Below are 22,450 nucleotides of genomic sequence, written 5' to 3' on the forward strand. Positions count from 1 at the left end.
AATAACAACTGTCTAGGAAGAATGAATAATTATATAAGTTAACATGTTTTAATGCCAGAATAATTATAATTTAACATTATCAATCTTACCTATCCATGAGAGTTTTCCTAATTCAGTATTTCATGGGCATTTGTTGAACCTGCACTAGGTGTTGTACCTAGCAGGGTTCTAATGAATTTCTTTAGTCTCCAAGCTTATGTCGTTCTAGAGGCATAAAGCATGCCTTTTATCGGCATCTCTACTGCACATCTATATATTCAGACTCAGTTCTTAAATACTTGACAAGTATTCAAAAAAGGTCATAAGAAAGTAGAAAAAAACTAAGCAAATACAACTGAAGTTTATTTAAAGGTTTCAGTAAAACCCAGAAAACAACAAAAAATGCAAATTAAGTAATTTCTTAATTTAAGTCCCAGTGTCGTAGCAGACTTACCTATTGCCTTGTTGCTTTGTAGGACATCTCAAAGGACTTTGAGAAAATCAGTTGTTTATCAAAGAAAGCCTTAATTTAATGGGGTTGTTGAATCTACTATTTCTGTGTTACTGCATAAAATTAAATCTTTTATTTTCTACTAGTGGGCAAAGCAACACGGAATGCCCAACTGATTTGCATAAGTAGGACATGAAACTTCGAATTAAATAAGAGACTAACAAAGTGACTACAGGCTGGGCACGGTGACTCACGCCTGTAATCCCAGCACTTTGGGAGGCCAAGGTGGGCAGATAATCTGAGGTCAGGAGTTCAAGATCAGCCTGGCCAACATGGTGAAACCCCATCTCTACTAAAAATACAAAAATTAGCTGGGTGTGGTGGCGAGTGCCTGTAATCCCAGCTACTTGGGAGACTGAAGCAGGAGAATCGCTTGAGCCTGGGAGCTGGAGGTTGCAGTGAGCCGAGATCATGCCATTGCACTCCAGCCTGGGCAACAGAGTAAGACTGTTTCAAAAAAAAAATAATGTGAATACAACCCAAAAATTAGCTGCCTTCTTTCCTTTCCAGGGGCTGAATTGGTCATTACCAGAAGTCATACACAAGGAGACCTTTTCCCTCAAGGGGAGACTATAGTACAGTATACAGCCACTGACCCCTCGGGCAATAACAGGACATGTGATATCCATATTGTCATAAAAGGTATTGTCTTCATAAGCCCCCAGAATTCTAGTTGACATTTGATACATGTCATTGCTATAGTGCTCTGTTTTATGAAAGAAAATAGGCTACGAGCATTAGATTTTTATAGTTAGAAGACTGACAGGTTTTATTTAGGTTTTCCATTGTCATTCCTTGACCTTGTGATAGATAAAAATGTTTTCTCCCAGAATAGTCTTTGGTTAACATTTCGTTAACATTTTCTCTAAGGTTACAATGTATTATTGACATAATCCTATTTTAAATGTTTGAGAAGACAGATTCTGAAAATATATTTGCTGCACAATGTTATCCAGTTTTTGTTTTTATTAAAGGAATGTCAAAAATAAGGGCAGGGGGTGGTGACTCACGCCTGTAATCCCAGTGTTTTGGGAGGCCGAGGCGGGTGGATCACTTGAGATCAGGAGTTTGAGACCAGCCTGGCCAATGTAATGAAACCCTGTCTCTACTAAAAATAAAAAAATTAGCCAGGCATGGTGGCATGTGACTGTGGTCCCAGCTACTCAGAAGGTCAAGGCACAAGAATTGCTTGAACCCGGGAGGCAGAGGCTGCAGTGAGTTGAGATAGCACCACTGCACTCGAGCCTGGGCAACAGAGCAAGACTCTGTCTCAAAATAATAATAATAACTCCAAGTCAGAAGTACTTTAACTTTTTAATAAAAATGTGCACAACCTCTAATTACACGTAGGTACAGCTTTTCAATGTATGTCAATCTAGGAACCAAAAAGCAGGTGTTGTCCTTCTCCTGCACTAAAGACATATGGTAAAATCTTTTCTAGAAATAGTAAAAGACAGGAGGAGTCCTTTTCAAAATTCCACTTAAGCTCCTGGAATTTAATTTATACTTCTTGTACTACTATATACGAATAATACAATTATTTTTTACGCAGGTTCTCCCTGTGAAATTCCATTCACACCTATAAATGGGGATTTTATATGCTCTCCAGATAATACTGGAGTCAACTGTACATTAACTTGCTTGGAGGGCTATGATTTCACAGAAGGGTCTACTGACAAGTATTATTGTGCTTATGAAGATGGCGTCTGGAAACCAACATATACCACTGAATGGCCAGACTGTGCCAGTAAGTTTTAATTTTATTCTAGACTTCTTTAATGTGTGTACCTTTCTAAGTGTTAAAGAGGAAAATGCCTGATGATAGGAATTAGTGGAAAATGGTGCCATGAATTTGAAATGCTTGTGAATAAGAGAAGTACTCTTTCCTGGATTTAAAATATTAGCCACTAGAGTCTTATTATAGATCGTATTGCTGTAGGACAAGATTCAGTTTAAGGCAGAACCATCTGAGCCCTCTCGTTATTTATCAGAAATATCTGGAGACTTGACAATGTGTAATTCTGAACCTGTAAACATGAATTTCAAGTCTCACAGTGGCCAGGCATGGTGACGTATACCTGTAATCCCAGCACTTTGGAAGGCTGAGGCGGGTGGATCACTTGAGCCCGAGAGTTCGAGACCAGCCTACCATCTCTACAAAAAAATTAAAAAAAAAAAATTAGTTGGGCCTGGTGGTGTGCTCCTGTGGTCCCAGCTATTCAGGAGGCAAAGGTGGGAAAATCGCTTGAGCCCTGGAGTTCCAGACTGCAGGGAACTTTGATCACGTCACTGTACTTCAGCTTGGGTGACAGAATGAGACCTTGTTGCACAAAAAAATAGAGAAAAAACTCTCATAGTCTGCAGAAGAGCTACTTTAAAATAAAATCTAACATACATGATGGAATAAAATACATCAGTCATAGTCTCTTCATATTTGATTTAGATTTTAAACTATTCTATAATCTTAAATATACATTGTTATAAAAATAGCCTAATGTATTCATTTAGTGTAAATAAATATTCTCTGAAGTGAATCTTTGATCCACTACCATAGATGGAATTTAAATACCAGTGTCTTGGAAAAAAATATGAAACCCCCTTAACAGAGCTATTTTCCCCCCAAACTGCAGTAGTAAATAGAAACGATACCATTCACCTCTTTCACAGATTGAGACGGTGTGATGCTAGTAGGAGACTGTCGCTGAATTCTTCAGGGGCATTTTGCAAAGTCTACCATGCAAGCTTTTGATCCAGGGAGAAATTTGTCTTTATGACAATTACACTTTCAAGGAATATGATTGCACAAAAATAATATTTAGAAAAGTTTCAATGCCTATTTTTTTAAATTATAATATGTTTGCTATATAAGATATAACAACTTTGAGCCAGCCAGGATTTTTCAAAAATTCCTAGGAATATAATGAAAACAATTTTTATATATCTTCTTCCCTTAACTACTCACTTTTTTGTATGAATGGAAGATAAATAATAATATATCAAAAGCAAACTCTTCACTGGATAACTGAGTCCAGTGCTGCTTGGTGCATGGTTTATTATGATCAGTTAATGCCTAGAAACTCTCCTTAACTGTCATCTCTTGTTTTTATAACAATCCCACAAATTATGTTAGAATTAAAACATTAAGTTTTAATTATTTCATAGAAAGTCAAATCTTTGTTTTAAAAACACTAACCAACTGAAGCTGTTTTGTCCAACATTTTCTAGAAAAACGTTTTGCAAACCACGGGTTCAAGTCCTTTGAGATGTTCTACAAAGCAGCTCGTTGTGATGACACAGATCTGATGAAGAAGTTTTCTGAAGCATTTGAGACGACCCTGGGAAAAATGGTACATCAATAGTAGTCATTTATTGTGCGTCCTTTTGTAAGGCCTTCATAGCCTTTCTGAGTCATTTACAACTGCAATTTCTCATCCTATTTCCCTCTTCTTTGTGATCCAGACATGTACCTAATATTTAAAATTATTCATAGACTTTGAACTTCTAGAATGACTTAGAAGTAAATATGCATTAAAACCTTTTTGAATCTTTAAAAACATCCTTAGGAAGTCAGAGAAGCTTAAGGTCTGGATGGTTTGAGAATGCCTTTATTATTTAAAATCTGACAAAAATTGCCTAATATTGTAGGTAGTATTTTGTTTATGATAAGATAATTGGACACTTAAAAGATAATTGTACATTTAAAAGATTTAAAAGATGCGTTTTTGTTTAGAAAGGACTTTTACAACAATTATAAAAAAAAAAACAGACAAGGTGTGGTGGCTCATGCCTTTAATACCAGCACTTTGGGAGGCCGAGATGAGTGGATCACAAGGTCAGGAGTTCGAGACCAGCCTAGCCAACATGGTGCAACCCCGTCTCTACTAAAAATACAAAAAAACTAGCCAGGCCTGGTGATGTGTGCCTGTAATCCCAGCTACTCAGGAGGCTGAGGCAGGAGAATCACTTGAACCTGGGAGGTGGAGGTTGCAGTGAGCCAGATCATGCCATGCACTCCGGCCTGGGAAGCAGAGCAAGACTCCATCTCAAAAAAAAAAAAAGAAAACAGAGCAATATATGTAACTGTATTGAACATCTTCAAGGCAGGAACCATGCTAGATACATATTTATTTATTTGCTAACATTTTATTGTGCTGCTTACTGTATGCCAAGCACATTATAAGTACACCTAACATATTAATGAATGTCCATTCAAAAACACTTGTTAAAAATGTTATATTTAAATCTATTCAATAAAACCAAATTCCAAAAAGGGAAATAATGTCACTGTTGCTAGCAAACTGAGAAAATATTATACCCATTAGGCCTCTGTTACTATGGACCTATACTTGAAAGGCAGCAATACATTCATACTAATTATACTCCACCCCGAAATGGTGAAGAAATCTTTAAAATATTAAATATTTTTGTGTGTGTTAGACTCAGTGTCTATCAGACACTAAATTGTAGCAGGTTAAAGATGCTATAAGGGATTAGAATGTGCTATTAAATGCTTATTTATTCATTTAATAAATATTTAGTAAGTATGTCCTATTCTAGACACTATGGATTTGGATCTGAATAAACAGGCAAAACTCCCTGTGCTTATAGAATTTACATGTTAATGAATAGACCAACAATAAACAAATTACAAGGAAAATACGTAGCATGTCAAATGGTGTATGCTATGGAATGAAATAAAGCAGAAGATGGGAAAGCCTCACTAGGTTCCTGTTTAAGAAGAGACCTGAAAGAGTGAGGCAGTGAGCCATGAGCATGTCTAGGGGAAGAGCGTTCCAGGCAGAGGGAGCGGCAAGTGCAAAGGCCCCGAGGCGGGAGTGTGTTTCAGAGTTCGAACCACTGTAAAGACGTCAGAGTGGCAAAGGTAGAGAGGATGATGGGCTGAGTGATAGATGGTCAAAGAGATCACATGTGGAAGAGGAGATGGGGGTAAGAAGAGAAATCAGACTGTGGAGAGCCTTGAAAGTCACTGTAAATCTTTGCCTTTTACTTTAATTGAGATGGAAAGCCATTTGAGGGAAAAACTTACTGATGACTTTGGGCTCTAGGAGAAGCAGAGGGTAAAAGAAGAGAGTAAGAAAACCACATATGTAATGAAAGCAAGAGATGATGGTGGCTTGGGTGGCACTGGAGGTGGTGAGAAGTGAATGGATTATTTTATGTCTTCTGAAAGTAGATTCAGTAGGACTTGCTGATACATTGGAAGTAGACTGTGGGATAAAGAGAAGAGTCAAGGAGGTAGAGCATACAAGGGCATAGGTCCAGGTACTGGGTACTCATGGGGATGGAAGTGTGTGAACAAAAGCTCTTTTCTGAGTTCAATTTTGATCAGAATAAAAAGATGATCATCTGAGAGTAAGAATGGGGAGGAGTTGTTAGAGGCTTAAAAAGAGAGAAGGTGGTATAAGATAATTTTCTAAGAAAGGATGAATAAGTATGCTAAAGAAATGTAGTACGATTGGCAGCCAGCAGGGTTACACTTTTTCTCAAGCCTTAGTTGACCATGTAGTACAGGTGTGGGAAAGCAGAATGATTAATTTAACCAAGGGTAAGTGTTGTCCAGGCAAACAAATTGAGGAGGAGGCATGCAAGGGAGGAGACATTCCATGGTGATGGACCATAGACTCTTAGATGGGTAAACAAGGGCATGAAGACATGAGGAGCTAAAGGAGAGGCACTAGGGTCGATGGATTCTACATTCTGATGAGGTCAAGGAACTGTTGGATTCCTGAGAAAAGGAGAAGGTGCAGTTTCTGACAATGACGAGGTCTGAGTGTATGACTACATGAGTGAGTGACAGAGTAAGGCTGGAATACAAGAGAGAAGAGGGAAAGGAACTGAGAATCCAAGTAGGTGGAAGGATTTGCTAGGTGGCTATAGAAATCACCAAGAGCTATAACAGGGACAGTTACCAAATGTTCTTGGAATGAGGGAGTGATGCAGAGGGGAAATGCTGCAGGGGACTGTCACCAGAAGGGTCAGTGAGTGGTAGAGTTGATGGCATGAGCTTCAGAACTGTAAGCCTTTAAGGGGATGTGAGAGAGGGTGATCTGGAAACAGCAATAACGCGTGAGAAGGACCTTCCTCCACCTTCAGGCCTGTCCCCAATTCCAGGATTCTGGAATTTCTAGTATTTCTAGAATATTTCCTGGGAAATATTCCAGAAAATTGGAAAGGTTTTAGGGCAAAGGTGAAGAGAACATAAAGAGAGGAGGTAGAAAATAACAGATTTGCTGATTACTGACTGAGCTTCAGAGGGCATAGAGGAAGGCTTGGGGGATTGGGGAAGAGGAGTGGAAGATGGGGTCAGAGAAAGGGTTCCAAAGAGCCATATAGGATGAAAGTTTAGAGACGGGAGATATCCCAGGAGCCCTGGGCTTCTCATGGTGAGTGACATAAACAGAGATAAAAGGTGTGAAACTAATCTTGGTGACCAACAGACAGTTAGAGGCTGCAGGGGAGGAGGGTCAGAATCCCTTTGAGGAATGTGCAGAGCTCTGGGGCCCTCTCTTCCCTCCTGCTGATGGAGACATGAAGGCCAGGAGAGCAAAGTGTTTATCCAAGGCGTGCAGAAAAGTGATTTACACTTTATCCTCTTCATTTTTTACTTGCAGGTCCCATCATTTTGTAGTGATGCAGAGGACATTGACTGCAGACTGGAAGAGAACCTGACCAAAAAATATTGCCTAGAATATAATTATGACTATGAAAATGGCTTTGCAATTGGTAATTAAATTCTGTGGCATCGGTAGTTGGCAAGACTAATCTGCAAAATGAGAATAATTCCAGAAAAGTGAGGCAAACTAGAAACGTTAACTTCTATTAATTTATTCATCAAGTATTTTAGGATGGCTAAATAATTTGATAATGTGCTGAATGATCATTAAGGATATATCAAATTTTGGTAACAAATAAATTATTTAAAATTATTTGCCAGGATTCTTAAAAATGACAAAAACTAAGAAAACTAAGTCACATATGCTGATAAAATTCAAATGTTGATGTATCCTAAAAGAGAATAGTAATAAAGTCCTAACAGCAACTTTCATATGGCATTCACTGTAAGTTACAATGAAGTCATTAACATAAAACAATTACACATGTAAAATATTCAGATTCCTCGCCAAAAATATGTTAAGGTTCCATTTATTCGAGTCTCACATATCTTTAAGTGGAATTTTGATGTTTTCTTTATGTATACTCTGAACATTTTTATTAAGATTATTTTTTGCCAGGCAAGGTGGCACACACCTGTAGTCCCAACTACTTAGGGGGATGAGGTGGGAAGATCCCTTGAGCCCAGGAGTTCGAGGCTGCAGTGAGCCATGATTATGCCACTGCACTGCAGCCTGGGCAACAAAGTGAGACTTGGTATCAAAAAAAAAAAAGATAATAATAATAATAGTGTTATCAAAGTTGTGTAGTGGTTAAACATGTGGACTCTACAACCAACTACTTAAGTCTAAATCCTAGCCTCACTACCTACTAGCTGTGTGATCTTGAGCAAGCTATCAACACACTCTGTGCCTCAGTTTCCTCACCTATAAAATGGGTATATAAGAGTACTCACCTCATGTGACCATTTTAAGCATTAAATGAGTAAGTACAAGTCATATGCTTAGAAGGTTATGAGATGGTAAGTATTAATTCACATTACAGCAGGCATCTTTTCCATTTCGAATATTAATCATGTTTGTAATATTTTTGGTGATTTAGCATTAAGAGTGATGTTGACTGTTGCTTTCGATTTTTAAATTTTTTTAAATATCATTTATGCATATGTTTATTATACAATTTTTAAAATGCTTAAAAACAAAAGATGAAATCAAGATAATCTACAACCCCAGAAATAAGCCTGTGAATACACGTATATGTTTATAACTATATATGTATGTAGATACACATATAAATACACCATACTATATATACGATATATATATCATACTATCTATGATATATACATATTACTATATATATGAAACTGTTTATTGTGTATATACTGATGCTATTTTGAACACAAATTCTTAATTAACATTGTATTGAGGACATTTTTATTCACCAAATATCCTACTTCAATACAGTTTGAATAGCCACATGTTATCCCATCGATCAGTTTACCATAATTTATAGAAATAGTTCCCTATTGGTAGATTTTGGGTTATTTTCAGTTGTTTACTGTTATGTACAGCACTTTAGTGAACATTTTGGAAATTAAGGTTTTAGATAGGAAAAAGTAAGGTGGTATTGTCAGTAACATATCTAGAATAATCAACCTTCTTCTGTTAAACACGATCCAGGTTTCCCCTCCCAGTTTGTTGGGGTAGGTTTTGGGGGCACAAGGTTACACCTAGAGAGAGTCAGTTGTCATCACAAGTCTATGAGATGAGCGATATTTGTCATCTAATAAGGGTCCAAATGGCCAAATGGCAGTTCTTGAGAAAAAAGCCTGGGCAGGTGGCACACGTGATCCTGTGATCCTAAAAAATAAGCATTGCTCCCCAAATGTATTCCCAGTAGAAAGTCACAAGATCGGCATAACATTTATAACCATGCCTTGGCAGGTCATAATGTATGAAAAATAAACAACCAATAAATATAGTAAAATCGATTTGACTTCATAATAATCATGTAATTAAAATTAAAACTAGGCCAGGCAAGGTGGCTCACGCCTGTAATCCCAGCACATTGGGAGGCTGAGGTGGGCAGATCACCTGATATCAGGAGTTAGAGACTGACTTGGCCAACATGGTGAAACCCCATCTATACTAAAAATACAAAATTAGCTGAGCATGGTGGCACGTGCTTGTAATCCCAGCTACTCGGGAGGCTGAGGCAGGAGAATCACTTGAACCCAGGAGGTGGAAGTTGCAGTGAGCCGAGATCATGCCATTGTACTCTAGCCTGGGCAAAAAGAGCAAAACTCCATCTCAGAAAATAAAATAAAGTGAAATGCAATTTTTGACCTGTCAGATTAACAAACAAGAATTATAACACCCACAGTTGGCAAGAGTGTAGGGGAAAAAATCGTATTCATACATTGTATAGAAAGGAGAAATTAAGAGGGCATTTGACAATATGTATCTAAAGGATTTTAAATGCCCATGCACTTAGACCCAGAAATTTCATTTCTAAGAATATTTCTCAAGGTAAAAATCATGCCATTGTGCAAATATGTACCACATTTCATAAATTTTGAGATGCGTATTTTTCCTTTAGACCTGAAATTGGGATGTATCTTCTAACCGATGGTATCTTAGATTTGATTAAATACTGTATGTGCAAGGATGTTCTAAACATTTGAAATAACGTGCAAGTCTAAAAATAGAAACTGTAGGTTGTTTGTGTTGTGCCATACAAGAGAGTATTATGTGGCCATTTCACATAGAAATGCCATAAAATTTGGAAAAGATTACTAAATAATACATACATAGTATAATCTTGTTTTGTTAAAAGTGTGTTGTTTGTTTTTATTCCAGGTTTGTGTGTGTGTATATGTATGTATGTACATATGCATAAATGTATATCTGTGTGTATATTTATACATTCATAGTGGGGAAAAAAAGCTTGCCTAAAATATTCATGGTGATTATTTCTATGTGGTAGAATTATAGTAATTTTTAGTACTTTTCTCTTTGCTCATTTTTTTTTATAACAGCTACCTAATGCTTGTGGAGAAAATGTTTAAATAAAAAGACAATATTAATCCCAGTTAATTTTAATAGCCAAAGCATAAATAAAGCCAAAAAGTTCACAAAACAATTTACTTAAGTGGAGAGGCCTATATAAATATAAATTATTGTCTAAAGTACATAACAAAACAATAGAATGGCCAGAATAATATTAATATAGTTTTATAATAAGTCAAATACTGAGTTTGACAGCTCATATATTTTGTCTCATTTAATCCACAGACAAATCTATCAGGTAAGAATCATCCCAATTTATAAATGAAGAAACTGAGGCTCAGAAACATGAAAGTAACTTGACTAAGATTATACGGCAGCCTACATCGAGAAGCCACAATCTGAACCCATGCAGTTAATCACAGTGATATCAACGGCATCTAGAGAATTCCATGTACCCTTGTTGCCTCCAGTGTGGTTGTGTCATAGAATCATTTAACTTACGTGCTGCCTTTGAAAACTACCCTTACCTTTAAAATATGATGAAAGCATCTTGAGTAATCTTCACAAGAGGAGATCTATTTATGTATATTAATAGTTTATAAGGCCAATTTTAAAAAAAGAAAAAGGATTGGAGAAAGCCTTGCAAAGAAATAGAAATTGAATAGAATTTTGCACCCAGCTCTTATTTACCTCTAAAGCTAAAATAATTGACTATTAACTCAAAGAGTGGTATAAATGCCCTGGTGGCTCCATAAGACTTTTCTTTCTTTTTTTAGTATTATTCGTTGGTAATCTGTATTAAATATGAAGTGACCAAAAATTACAATATATATAACATTGTAGACCAGACCCTGTATTCAGTATATTATGGGCACTGGAGGAAATGGTCAAGTGTAATTTCACTTGTGGCTTAACATTAGAACCTAAATGCTGATGAAAAAGCAACTGTGTGATCATTTGTGTCTCTGCCGCAACTATCCAGGACCAGGTGGCTGGGGTGCAGCTAATAGGCTGGATTACTCTTATGATGACTTCCTGGACACTGTGCAAGAAACAGCCACAAGCATCGGCAATGCCAGGTCTTCACGGATTAAAAGAAGTGCCCCATTATCTGACTATAAAATTAAGTTAATTTTTAACATCACAGGTAAGGATAAACTGTCTATTTGAAAAAGTAATATTATGGAAAATTCTTGGTTGGAAACCTGCTTCTCAAATCTTCCATTCGTTATCATTATTAGGAAATGACTCTGGAATTAAGAATTAGGGAAAGCACAGTTAACTAAGTCTTGTCATCTTTTGCTGTCAGTATCATAGATGTCTTTTGTAGGTCTCACGGCAATAAGCACCCTACTTCGTTTTCATCTTGGCATGATTAAGGCATGCTTTTAAAATGCAAGAATTTACAGGAATTTATTGTGTTATAATGAAGAACTCCCAAAAAAGGTGATATAGATTTAGCATCTGAGAGAAGGACTGAAACAAATTGTATAGTTCTGAGTCTTAAACATGTACTTACTTAGTTGTTCAGTGAATAGTGCTTAAATTTATTTTGAATTATTTTTTCCTGAAAGATTTTTATTTTTTTTCTATAGACCAGTTATTAGTACTAAAAGATTTTAAATATTTCTATTTGGTACAAAAATTAGCTACAAATGACTTTCTGAAACACCATGTGTTTGTGTTATGTTTTATTTTGTTTTGTTTTTATCTCAGCTAGTGTGCCATTACCCGATGAAAGAAATGATACCCTTGAATGGGAAAATCAGCAACGACTCCTTCAGACATTGGAAACTATCACAAATAAACTGAAAAGGACTCTCAATAAAGACCCCATGTATTCCTTTCAGCTTGCATCAGAAATACTTATAGCCGACAGCAATTCATTAGAAACAAAAAAGGCTTCCCCCTTCTGCAGACCAGGCTCAGTGCTGAGAGGACGTATGTGTGGTAAGACTATTCCCAGTGATCAAAAATATTTGGTGCATATTGGGTCAAATGAGATGGGTGTAGCCATTTTACAACTATAAAGGGATATTGAAATGAAACATATTTTGCTCTTGTTGTGTGGTTGTTACTATTACTATTTTGTCTCAAGAGTCTAAAGAACTACTGTTGGTAAGGACAAGAAATCTAGTTCAGGGAGGGACTCAAATCTTATTTTTATTTAAAGATCTTTAGACCTCACAGCTTTCAGTAACAGCTCCAATAATAATAATGAATACTTTTTGACCACTTCTGTATTCCAGCTGAGCACCTGTCATGTTTAATCCTGTTTAGCACTATTATTATTAAGCACATTTTACAGACGAGAAAACTGAAGCCAGAGAGGCTAAGAATTTGCCCATAAGACTTACCCATTAAGACAATAAGTGGGGAGGGATAGCATTAAGAGATATACCTAATGTAAATGACAAGTTAATGGGTGCAGCACACCAACATGGCACATGTGTACATACGTAACAAACCTGCACGTTGTGCACAGGTACCCTAGAACTTAAAGTATAAAAATATATATATATATATATTTTAAAAAAAGAAAAGAAAAAATAAAGACAGTAAGTGGAGGCCAGGCTCAGTAGCTCATGCCTGTAATCCCAGCACTTTGGGAGGCCAAGGCGGGAGGATCACTTGAGCCCAGGAGTTCAAGACCAGCCTGGGCAACATGGCAAAACCCTTTCTCTACAAAAAATACCCCAAAAATTAGCCAAGCATGATGGCGCATGCCTGTAGTCCCAGCTACTCAGGAGGCTGAGGTGGGAGGATTACTTGAGCCCTGGTAGTCAAGGCTGCAGTGAGCTATGATTGCACCACTGCACTCCAGCCTGGGCAACAGAGTGAGATACTCTCTCAAAAATAAAAATAAAATAAAATAAGATAGTAAGTAATGTGGCAAAAATTCCCATCCAGGCAGCCAACACCAGTCTTAGCTTTTATTTTTTAATTGAGGTGAAGTTCACATAACATAAAATTAACCATTTTAAAGTGTATAATTCAATGGCATGAAGTACATTCACAATGGTGTGCAACCATCACCTCTATTCCCAAAACATTTTCATCACCCTCAAAGGAGACTCTATGCCCATTAAAGTCACTCCCTATTCCCCCTCCCCACTCCCAACCCCTTAACTTTTAACCCCTATTCTAGACTGCCATGATCTGGATCAATTCCAGCCTGTTCCCCAAAGAAATCATCATTTATAGATAAGGAAATCTCCTGTAATGGAACTGTGTACACTCAGCTGAACCGAATGGCATGAGTCTTATGTTCATCTCTCTGTAAACTTGGGTTCTTGTGTCCTTCTTCCACAGTTCTTATTGCTAGTCCACGAGCTCAGTTGGGTTTTTTATAGTGTGACAAATTCAGCCCATCAAAAACACATTAAAATTGTTGTTCTAAGCCTGCACTTGTTTCCTCCCCACCTTGTGACTAAAAATCAGGAATCACATTGACCAGTGTTTCTCATTTCTCAGTGTGACCTTGCATCACATAAAATGCTTGTAAAATGCATCTTGACTCAAGCCCCATCCTAGGACTAATGCATTTGGAGGTAGGGTCTTGAAATCTGCATGTTTAACAAGTACATGGGTAATTATTATACACTTGATCTCAGAATCACCTAGGTGCTAATTTCAAGTGTCTTCGCATTAAGGATATTAATTTTGGTAGCAGCCTTTTCACTTTAATGTTCTATTTTCATCTCAGAATTTCTGAGCCACTCCAAACCTAACAAATCTCAAAAAAAGGAGGGTGCTAACTGACAAGCAGTCAGTTTCAATGGGGAAGCATTCAGAGAAACAACTAAGAAAATGTTTGTAATATCTGAAATCCTCAAAGGAACCTAACTATTTTTTCCTTTTTGTCCATCAGCTTTTTCTTTGTTAACTGTCTTTCGCATGATGATCTGGCTTATCATAGCTTTAACCCACGTTTTTAAACCCCCATCATATAAGCCTTAAGCTTGGTCAATAAGAATTTGCTTTTTCTTTAAAAAAAAAAAAAAAAGAACGTCTTACTATTGGTTTCTGGGACTATATTTCTGAAAGGTTTACCTTGTGAGTAAACCTCTGGCCATAAAATTTAACCCATAAACAATAGCACCTGCAAGTATGCTTTATTACTTTCATGTCTTAGGAGAAAAGAGCCCAGTGTGTTCCGCTGTTGGAGTTTATTCAGTGTTTCCTGTTTGCTTTTTCTGCAGTCAATTGCCCTTTGGGAACCTATTATTCTCTGGAACATTTCACCTGTGAAAGCTGCCGGCTCGGATCCTATCAAGATGAAGAAGGGCAACTTGAGTGCAAGCTTTGCCCCTCCGGGATGTACACGGAATATATCCATTCAAGAAACATCTCTGATTGTAAAGGTAGAGGCTTACTGGACATTTCCCCTAGAAGCAGCCCAATTTTTGTTTCCCTTTTGGGGGAAAGAAAGATTTATTTTCTTCACCCAATACTAGGCTCTTGTCTGAGGCTCCTATGGCAAAAGATAGATATGCAAGAGAAAAGCATACACATTTATTCAATATAAGTTTTAGGTGACATGGGAGCCTTCAGAAATGAATCAGGGAAACCTGTATATTTTTATGCTAAATTCAATGAAGAAGAGGATAGTTGTGGAGAAGAATGATCTATTGGGAATAAGCGAGATGGAGCTCAGCAAGTCTTGTTTGTTCAGATTCTTCAATGTGTCCCTGTGTCTTCAGGGCTGAGAATATTCTTTTCCTCTGAGTATAAGGTGGGCATTTCTCACATGAGGGTTTTACAGTCTGCTTCAAATGGGAAGGTCCAAGAATTATTTCTAGGTTTTATGATCTCCTAAAGGAAAGAAAGGCAGAAGTTCAGGGACACTCTCCTGCTTCTATGGTTTTCTCGAATTTCCTTCAGCTTGAAATACTCAGTATGCCAAGGCAAGGTACGATATTTAGGGGTAGGGTGTTCTAAGCCCCATCACAGTCCTGAAATCTAAATAGCAAATAAAATGAAATAATAGTATGCAGAAAGCAATTTTATTTATTTTTTCTTTCTTTTAAACATAAAATATTACCTGTTTCCCCCACTTTAAAAAGTCCATTTAGCTTTCCTTTTGGAAATATTCCATTGCTCTCTCTAAGTCAAACTCCAATCCACATTCATTAGTTAGCCTGGTGTATTAGGCCATTCTGGCATTGCTATAAAGGAATACTTGAGACTGAGTAATTTATAAAGAAAAGAGTTTTAATTGGCTCATGGTTTTGCAGCCTATACAGGAAGCATAGCAGCATCTGCTTCTGGGGTGACCTCAGGAAGCTTCCAATCATGGCAGAAGGCAAATAAGGAGCAGGCATGTCACATGGAGAAAGTAGGAGCAAGGCAGGGGGTTGGGGCGGGAGGGAGGAATGTATGGTGGCTCACACCTGTAATCTCAGCACTTTGGGAGGCTGAGGCAGGCAGTTTGTTTGAGCCAAGGAGTTCAAGACCAGCCTGGGCAACATGGCAAAATCCTGTCTCTACAAAAAATACAAAAATTAGCCAGGCATGTTGGTGCGCACCTGTAGTCCCAGTTACTCGGGAGGATGAGGTGGGAGGATTGCTTGAGCCCAGGAGGTGGAGGCTGCAGTGAGCTGTGACCGCACCACTGCGCTCCAGCCTGAGGGACAGAGCAAGACCCTATCTCAAAAAAAAAAAAAAAAGTAAAAAAGAGAGACAGGGGAGGTGCCACATACTTTTTTTCAATGAGGTATCACGAGAACTCAACCACTATCACTAGAACAGCACCAGGGGTATGATACTAAACCATCCATGAGAAATCCACCCCCATGATCCAATCACCTCCCACCAAGCCCCACTTCCAACACTGGGGATTATATTTCAACATGAGATTTGGGCAGAGACACACATCCAAACTATATCTATCAGCTGGATTCTTTTCTTGAATCTCACATTAATTAATGGAAAGAAGTTTCGTGATACTTTGCAATTATTGGATTGCCTTTTGTTAGAATAGTGTCTGATGTGATGAGATCAGTTCTCAGTTTACTTGGAAATGAATAACTACAGGCACGTTTGCACATATTCTTGCTACTAAAATATTCAATATTTTCAAAATATTTTCACTATTATTCTCAATAAGAGTTCCTGATGGAAACATTTTCTCTCATAATTAAGGCTATAGCAAGACATGCCTAAAATAAGGAATTTCAAAAGTGTGCTTCTTTGCCCTAGTTCTGAATGCAGGTGTGGGTGCTTAATGACTGATATAAACTCGAGCAGTGCTACGTAATTGGAAATGCACTAAACATGTTAGCAATGGTGAAAAGGAGAGTTGTTTGGAGGTCAAAAGCAGAAAGAAAGGCCAGTAGTCTGGGAGTCAGGGCATCTGGCCAAAGTCCTGTTCTTCTACAAATCATCCTTATGAATTTTAGAAAGTTGCTTCACCTCTCTGTGCCTGAAGGTATGTCTACTTTTATGTTCTACTCCCCACTGGCCCTTGGATGAAACGGCGTGTCTAGGTAGGAGGAGGTAGCAGAGCCAGTTCTTATTTACAGTAGCCAGTTCTTTTTTAAAGCAGAGATTTCAGAGTAGTTTATAAGGCTCTAGCTAGGTTTGGGGTTTTGTTTCTGCCACTCAGGATAACAGTGTACATATTGAGAACTTCTACATGAACAAATTCCCAGTGTACAACTTGTTCCTATCATAGTGTCCTTCTGTGCTATGTATTTCTAACTTCATTCGATAACTATTTATTGAATGTGTTCTATGCATCAAACACTGTAAAAGGTCATAATGGAAGTAAATGGAAGCAGTCTAAAACAGTATAGAGAAGCATGGTGGTGCCACAATATGTGTATGCTTAGCTAACAGGAGAAAGAGCTCTCTGGGTCCCTCATTCTGTGCTAAAATGCAGAAAACCCTATCCCACACAGTGCTAATTTTGTGCAGCTTAATATCATTATTGATAATATTACCTTTTTCTTTTCAGCTCAGTGTAAACAAGGCACCTACTCCTACAGTGGACTTGAGACTTGTGAATCGTGTCCACTGGGCACTTATCAGCCAAAATTTGGTTCCCGGAGCTGCCTCTCATGTCCAGAAAACACCTCAACTGTGAAAAGAGGAGCCGTGAACATTTCTGCATGTGGAGGTTATCAAAGCCTTAGGCATTGATATTTCTTTAAACCTACTAGGTTCTATGCATGAAGGAGTGGCATATTTTCAGCAAAAACATACATCTACTCTATGTACAGAATGGAAATGTCTCTTCATAAAGAGGTTTTTCTGTTTGTTTAGTTTCTTTTCTCAGCCAGTTAACACTTAGGTATAAATACCTGCTGTGTAAACACTGGGCTGGGTTAGGAACACAAAAGAAGTACAAGACTTGGTCCCAAGCCTCAAACAGTAATAAACATGTGGCTTCGTGATATGGTAGAAATATATCTAAACTAGGAACTTCATTCCCTCCTTTATAAAGTGAAGTTCTGTCTAGTCTTTCTTGAAACTCTAAAAGTATTTTATTCTGTGGATTATGACGTTTCATTCCTTATGAGTTGGAAGTTTTCATGAGTAGTTATTCAGTCAGGCAGCACGTTAGAATCATCTTCACATTTACATGAGTATTTTAAAAATACTGAAACCTGATCTTCTCTCCCAGAGATTCTTATTTAACTTGTCTGAGTAGAGGCTGGGAATTGGTTTTCTTTTTTTTTTTTTTTTAAGTTTCCCCAGGTGATTATTTGAAGTGATTAGGAAAATCTGAGAGCCACTAATTTTGGTTCTCAAATGCCAGCATGGAGAGCTTTTTAAGACAGATTGTGAGGCCCTACCTCCAGGGTCTTTGATTTGGTAGGTCTGGGGAGGGGTCTGAGAATTCGTATTTCTGTTAACAACTGGTTTCAAGTAATGCTGATTCTACTGGTCCAGGGACCACACATTAAGAACCACTGGTTTAAATAGAAAAAAAAAAAAAAAAAAAAGATTAGCGTTCCAATTTTTAAGTATTTCTGACTAACATCCCTACTGAGGGATGTTTTCCAGCAAAATACTCATGAACATGTAAACAGAAACAAAAGATGAAAACTTAAAATGACAATGAAATTAGGACTGACAGTCAAGGTCAGTCTACTTCCAGAAATTCCAAAAAATTGCAGCTTCTGTAATTTGCAAAGTCAATAGAACTGCACGAAAAAGCTTGTTGGCCTACCTCTGCTACTCACTGGGAACCAAACAAACATTCCTTGATGAAAGATTTTTTTTTTTAAATTGTGTATCCTACCTCTATAGTTTTATTTAAAAGCCTAAGGTCTGTGGCAACTGAGAAATGAAGAAGCTGTTCCCATATTGAATAAATGATGTTTTTAAGAAGCCAACCTATTGGTTCCCTACTTCTCTCAGGCTACACAGAGACACATAGGCATACTTCCTACTCTCGCCGCACCCAGCCATGCTTGACTTCATCCAGTTAGAGAGAGATTACCAGTAAACAAGAGGTAGGAAAAGTTAATGTGCAAGGGCAGGAAGGGGCGTTTCCAGCATTGCATCTTGGAAGTTGTAGTCCTCATAAGTTAAGTGCATTGGGAGAAAAGGCAAAACACACTCTGAATTATAGGTCTATATATACTCCATCTGTTTAAATTATCTCACTCTAGTAGGATCAAGGTACATACAAGTCTGAGACCTGAGGCATTGGGCAAGTAATATTCGTCAACCTAATAGTTTCATTGAAGAGAAGAAAATTTAGGGCCTAACTGAAACTCATAAACCATGTCTGTTGGATAATACCAGCTTTGGATCTTTCAATTAAAAGTTTCACGAGCCTTCACATTCTGATTGAAATAGATCTGCTAGAGACTCTTTTGTCAATATAAGAACTAATTTTGGCAGAAAGTCCACAGTAAAAAATTCTCTCTTCCTGCCCACTTCCTTCAACCACAAAAGCAACTAGGATTTTTATAGTGAAACAAGTTCATATTTGACAATTTTTTTTAGCTTTCTAAATAAACCTTGAGGTTTGTCTAATACTAAATTATTATAATTAAGGGGTTATAATTCCCAAAAAGTCTCTAAATTTCTGGCCCTACTCTCCTAATATTCCTAGCATAAGTTTAACCACATTCTGCTTGTCATGAGTGGGAATTGGGAATGACAAAAGTTAACATTCTTCTGCAGTGCTGGAAAACGTTTTATTTTAAACTTAAATGTGTATAAGTTCTAAGACGGTCCCTTATATATATTTTTTTTGTTAGTTTTTAACTCCTCTCTCTCTTTCTTTCTCTTGCTTGCTTGCTTTTGCCTTTCTTTCTCTTTCTCTCTTTTGCCTTTCTGTCTTCTTCTTTCACCCTGCCTTTCTTTCCCCTGCCTTTCCTTCTTTCTTTCTTTCTTCAGCCTTTCTTTTTCTTCCTTTCTTTCCTTCCTTTTTCTTTATTTTCTCTTTTGGTATTGATTTATTATTTTTATTATTGATATATTTTCTATCAGTATTGATTTATTTTTATAGTGTACTGTTTATCTTATTTTTTGCCAAGACACTGCTTTTGCGTTTCTCTATCATATGGCACTTAAAATATTATTCAAGATAGCAATCATTTAAGTATCACAAAATATATTAGTTTGTTAAAGTAATATATTCTTTGTACATTTTACTTTTTATAACTTCTTAGGTTATTACATATTCTTGGGCTTGTAGGTACACACTCGAGTCTGAAATTTTTCATTCATTAAAAATGATTTTCATCGGAAGAATAAGTTTGACAGGTGACTTGTTGTTGTTGTTGTTAATATATGATCTATAGGAGAAGAAAAGATGATGTTTAGACTAGGATGACACCACCTTTTACTCTGACTTTCCAGGATGAAGTTAAAAGGAGGCTCAGGAAGTCATTGACCTCTGACCTCATCTTAGGAAACTGATATATTTATTTATTTAAAATGATCTATAATTAAGGTATACAAAATGATGTTATGATATTCTTATGCACATATACATTATCTCGCATAGTTGCCCTTCTTTGGATGTGTGTGGTAAGAGAACCTGAAATTCTCTTAGCAAATTTCTAGTATACAATATAGTATTATTAATCATAGTCAGAAAACCCATTGAAAAGGCAAAATACACTTGGCTCCAGGTCTATATGTGTTGCCCTTAACACTGTCAGAGAACAGCACAAGTGATGTGACATCTTTTTCCTGGTCATTTCCATGCACTGTTTGTCGTTTGATTTTAATATGATTTTGGCGTACTTAGATTATTTCTCTCTCTCTCTCTCTCTCTCTCTCTCCAATAGAGGAGGTGAAAAGGGGGTTTTGTTCCATTTTTCTTGACTGGGAGACTAGTTTCTTTGGCAAAGAATCGAAATGAAACATTCACCCCTCTTTTCTCATGACACTAGTTCATTAGGAATTGCATATTTATGTGTGTGTGTGTGTATATGTACATGTTTAGTATTGTATTACGTACTAGATAGTGCCACTATTATGTATATGTGTATGTTTATACATACGTGTGTGTGTATATATGTTTACTACATATATAAATACTCTATTAAATGCTAATTGATCACTGCAGGAAAATATATTTCTGAAGACAACTGTCTGCCCTTGGACAATAACTTAAACTAATAAAATTGCACATGCAAATTTATTTTATATTTTCTATGCTAAAAAGTATAGACATTACAATGATGAGTTAGGTATTTTTAGAAGCTAGTAATTTATTTTTAATGTTAGTATTTTATTACTATTACATCTTAGTACAATTTTTTACCTTCTGTTAGTTTCTAGGGGCATAAACATCTTTTCTTTCTGAGCATCTTTGTGCTGAAAATTATATGTAAAAAAAGTTTAATTCATTATAGCATCCTGAGTTTTACCCATGGAATTTATCTTTTCAGTATTTCATACATACTCAGAGATATTCTCTCAGACAAAAGTTTTATACTTTTACCAGTGGAAGATTTATGCTTTCAGTTAACTAATTAGCTGTGTGTAAGTTACCTTTTCCAAATAGGCAATCAGTTTTGGAAACTTAAGATTGAGGAAACCCATTTTAAACTAAGCAAGTTTACAGTTTGTGTGGATAACAGAGCTCTACCTAGCACTCTGAGATCTATCAAAGAGTAAATTAGCTTGTTCTTAGTGAAACAAAGATACAGTTTAAAAATGTAAATTTTATGCGTGTAAAGACCAAACCTGCAAGAAATATTTTTTTCTAAATTTGCATTAAAATCTTTGATATTTTCTGCCATCTCTTGATTGAATTACCGTCTCTTCATTGAGCTCTCTTGTTAATTGGGTAAAAGAGCTCTTTAGCAAAAAATTTGGTTATTTTTGTTTTAAAATTTTGATTTAAATGTCTTGAGATTATCACAAATGCTTTTTTTTTCTCAAATCAATTAAAAAAAGATGCTATGACATGGCATACCCTGCTCCCTTGAACCTCAGTCCATCTCTAAATTTTTCAACCATACTGCTAATTATCTCTGCTGTACTATTTTTATTATAAGGACACCAAACCCTAAATGATAAGGATGCTGACATCTTGAGTAGCTACATTTTGTGTTCTGTCTTCCATACTTACATTTAAGCAGACAAGTCTTAGTATTTTTAATAGTTTTCTCAGTTTATAATGGCTTTAATATCTCTCCAGATGATGCCAGTTCACCCAAGGAAAGGACACACCCAACCTGAATTCATACTTGGGTTGCTGTCTAAAACCCCAACCAAAGAATTAAGCCATGAGTACTCTGTCCCCCTGCCCGCTGCTAAATGCAACAGAGCATCATGGAAGAATATCCAAGCTCGTTTTATGTTTGAGGCCATTTTTAATTTTGTTAATATTCTACTCGTTAATGGCAAGAGAATTTCAGATTTGGTTAAACGACAATTCTCAAATGAACGTTACTTACAAAAAGCCTAACACAAATGATGGTGAAACGTTAATAATATTTGCAGATCCATGAATACAAAAAAGCAAGTGGGGGTGGTAAAGTGAATTTATGAAAAAGTTCAATTCAAAACCCAATAGCATCACATGAGGAAGAAAAGAGTTATTTTTACAAAATTCACAAGCAGTATAAGTTAGTCATAATAAAGCTTTGTCATCAAATAACAACAGTAAAATACAACAAAATCTATATGTCTCACAATGGTAAACTGTAAAAATAAAATTTTCATGGAAGATTTTAATACCTTCCTTGATTTTTTTTTTTTTTTTTTTTTTTTGAGACGGAGTCTCACTCTGTTGCTCAGGCTGAAGTGCAGTGGCGCCATCTCATCTCACTGCAATCTCTGCCTCCCGGTTTCCAGCAATTATCCTGCCTTACCCTCCTGAGTAGCTGAGATTACA

General features: G+C 36.8%; 1 protein-coding gene across 3 annotated transcripts in view; it reads left to right on the top strand.

Moving 5' to 3' along the window:
* Window positions 1-22,450, top strand: part of SVEP1 (sushi, von Willebrand factor type A, EGF and pentraxin domain containing 1) — a 231,939-nt gene that overhangs the window by 109,164 nt on the left and 100,325 nt on the right. For all 3 annotated transcript variants that reach the window (XM_030822826.1, XM_030822920.1, XM_030822868.1), the window contains exons 11-18: window positions 1,001-1,132; window positions 2,043-2,237; window positions 3,716-3,837; window positions 7,123-7,234; window positions 11,117-11,281; window positions 11,851-12,084; window positions 14,337-14,498; window positions 17,093-17,254. In XM_030822826.1, the coding sequence (XP_030678686.1) occupies window positions 1,001-1,132; window positions 2,043-2,237; window positions 3,716-3,837; window positions 7,123-7,234; window positions 11,117-11,281; window positions 11,851-12,084; window positions 14,337-14,498; window positions 17,093-17,254 (1,284 nt within the window). The remainder of the gene's footprint in view (window positions 1-1,000; window positions 1,133-2,042; window positions 2,238-3,715; window positions 3,838-7,122; window positions 7,235-11,116; window positions 11,282-11,850; window positions 12,085-14,336; window positions 14,499-17,092; window positions 17,255-22,450) is intronic.

Source organism: Nomascus leucogenys, chromosome 1a (assembly GCF_006542625.1).
Source record: "Nomascus leucogenys isolate Asia chromosome 1a, Asia_NLE_v1, whole genome shotgun sequence".
In the NCBI taxonomy this organism is placed as follows: domain Eukaryota; kingdom Metazoa; phylum Chordata; class Mammalia; order Primates; family Hylobatidae; genus Nomascus; species Nomascus leucogenys.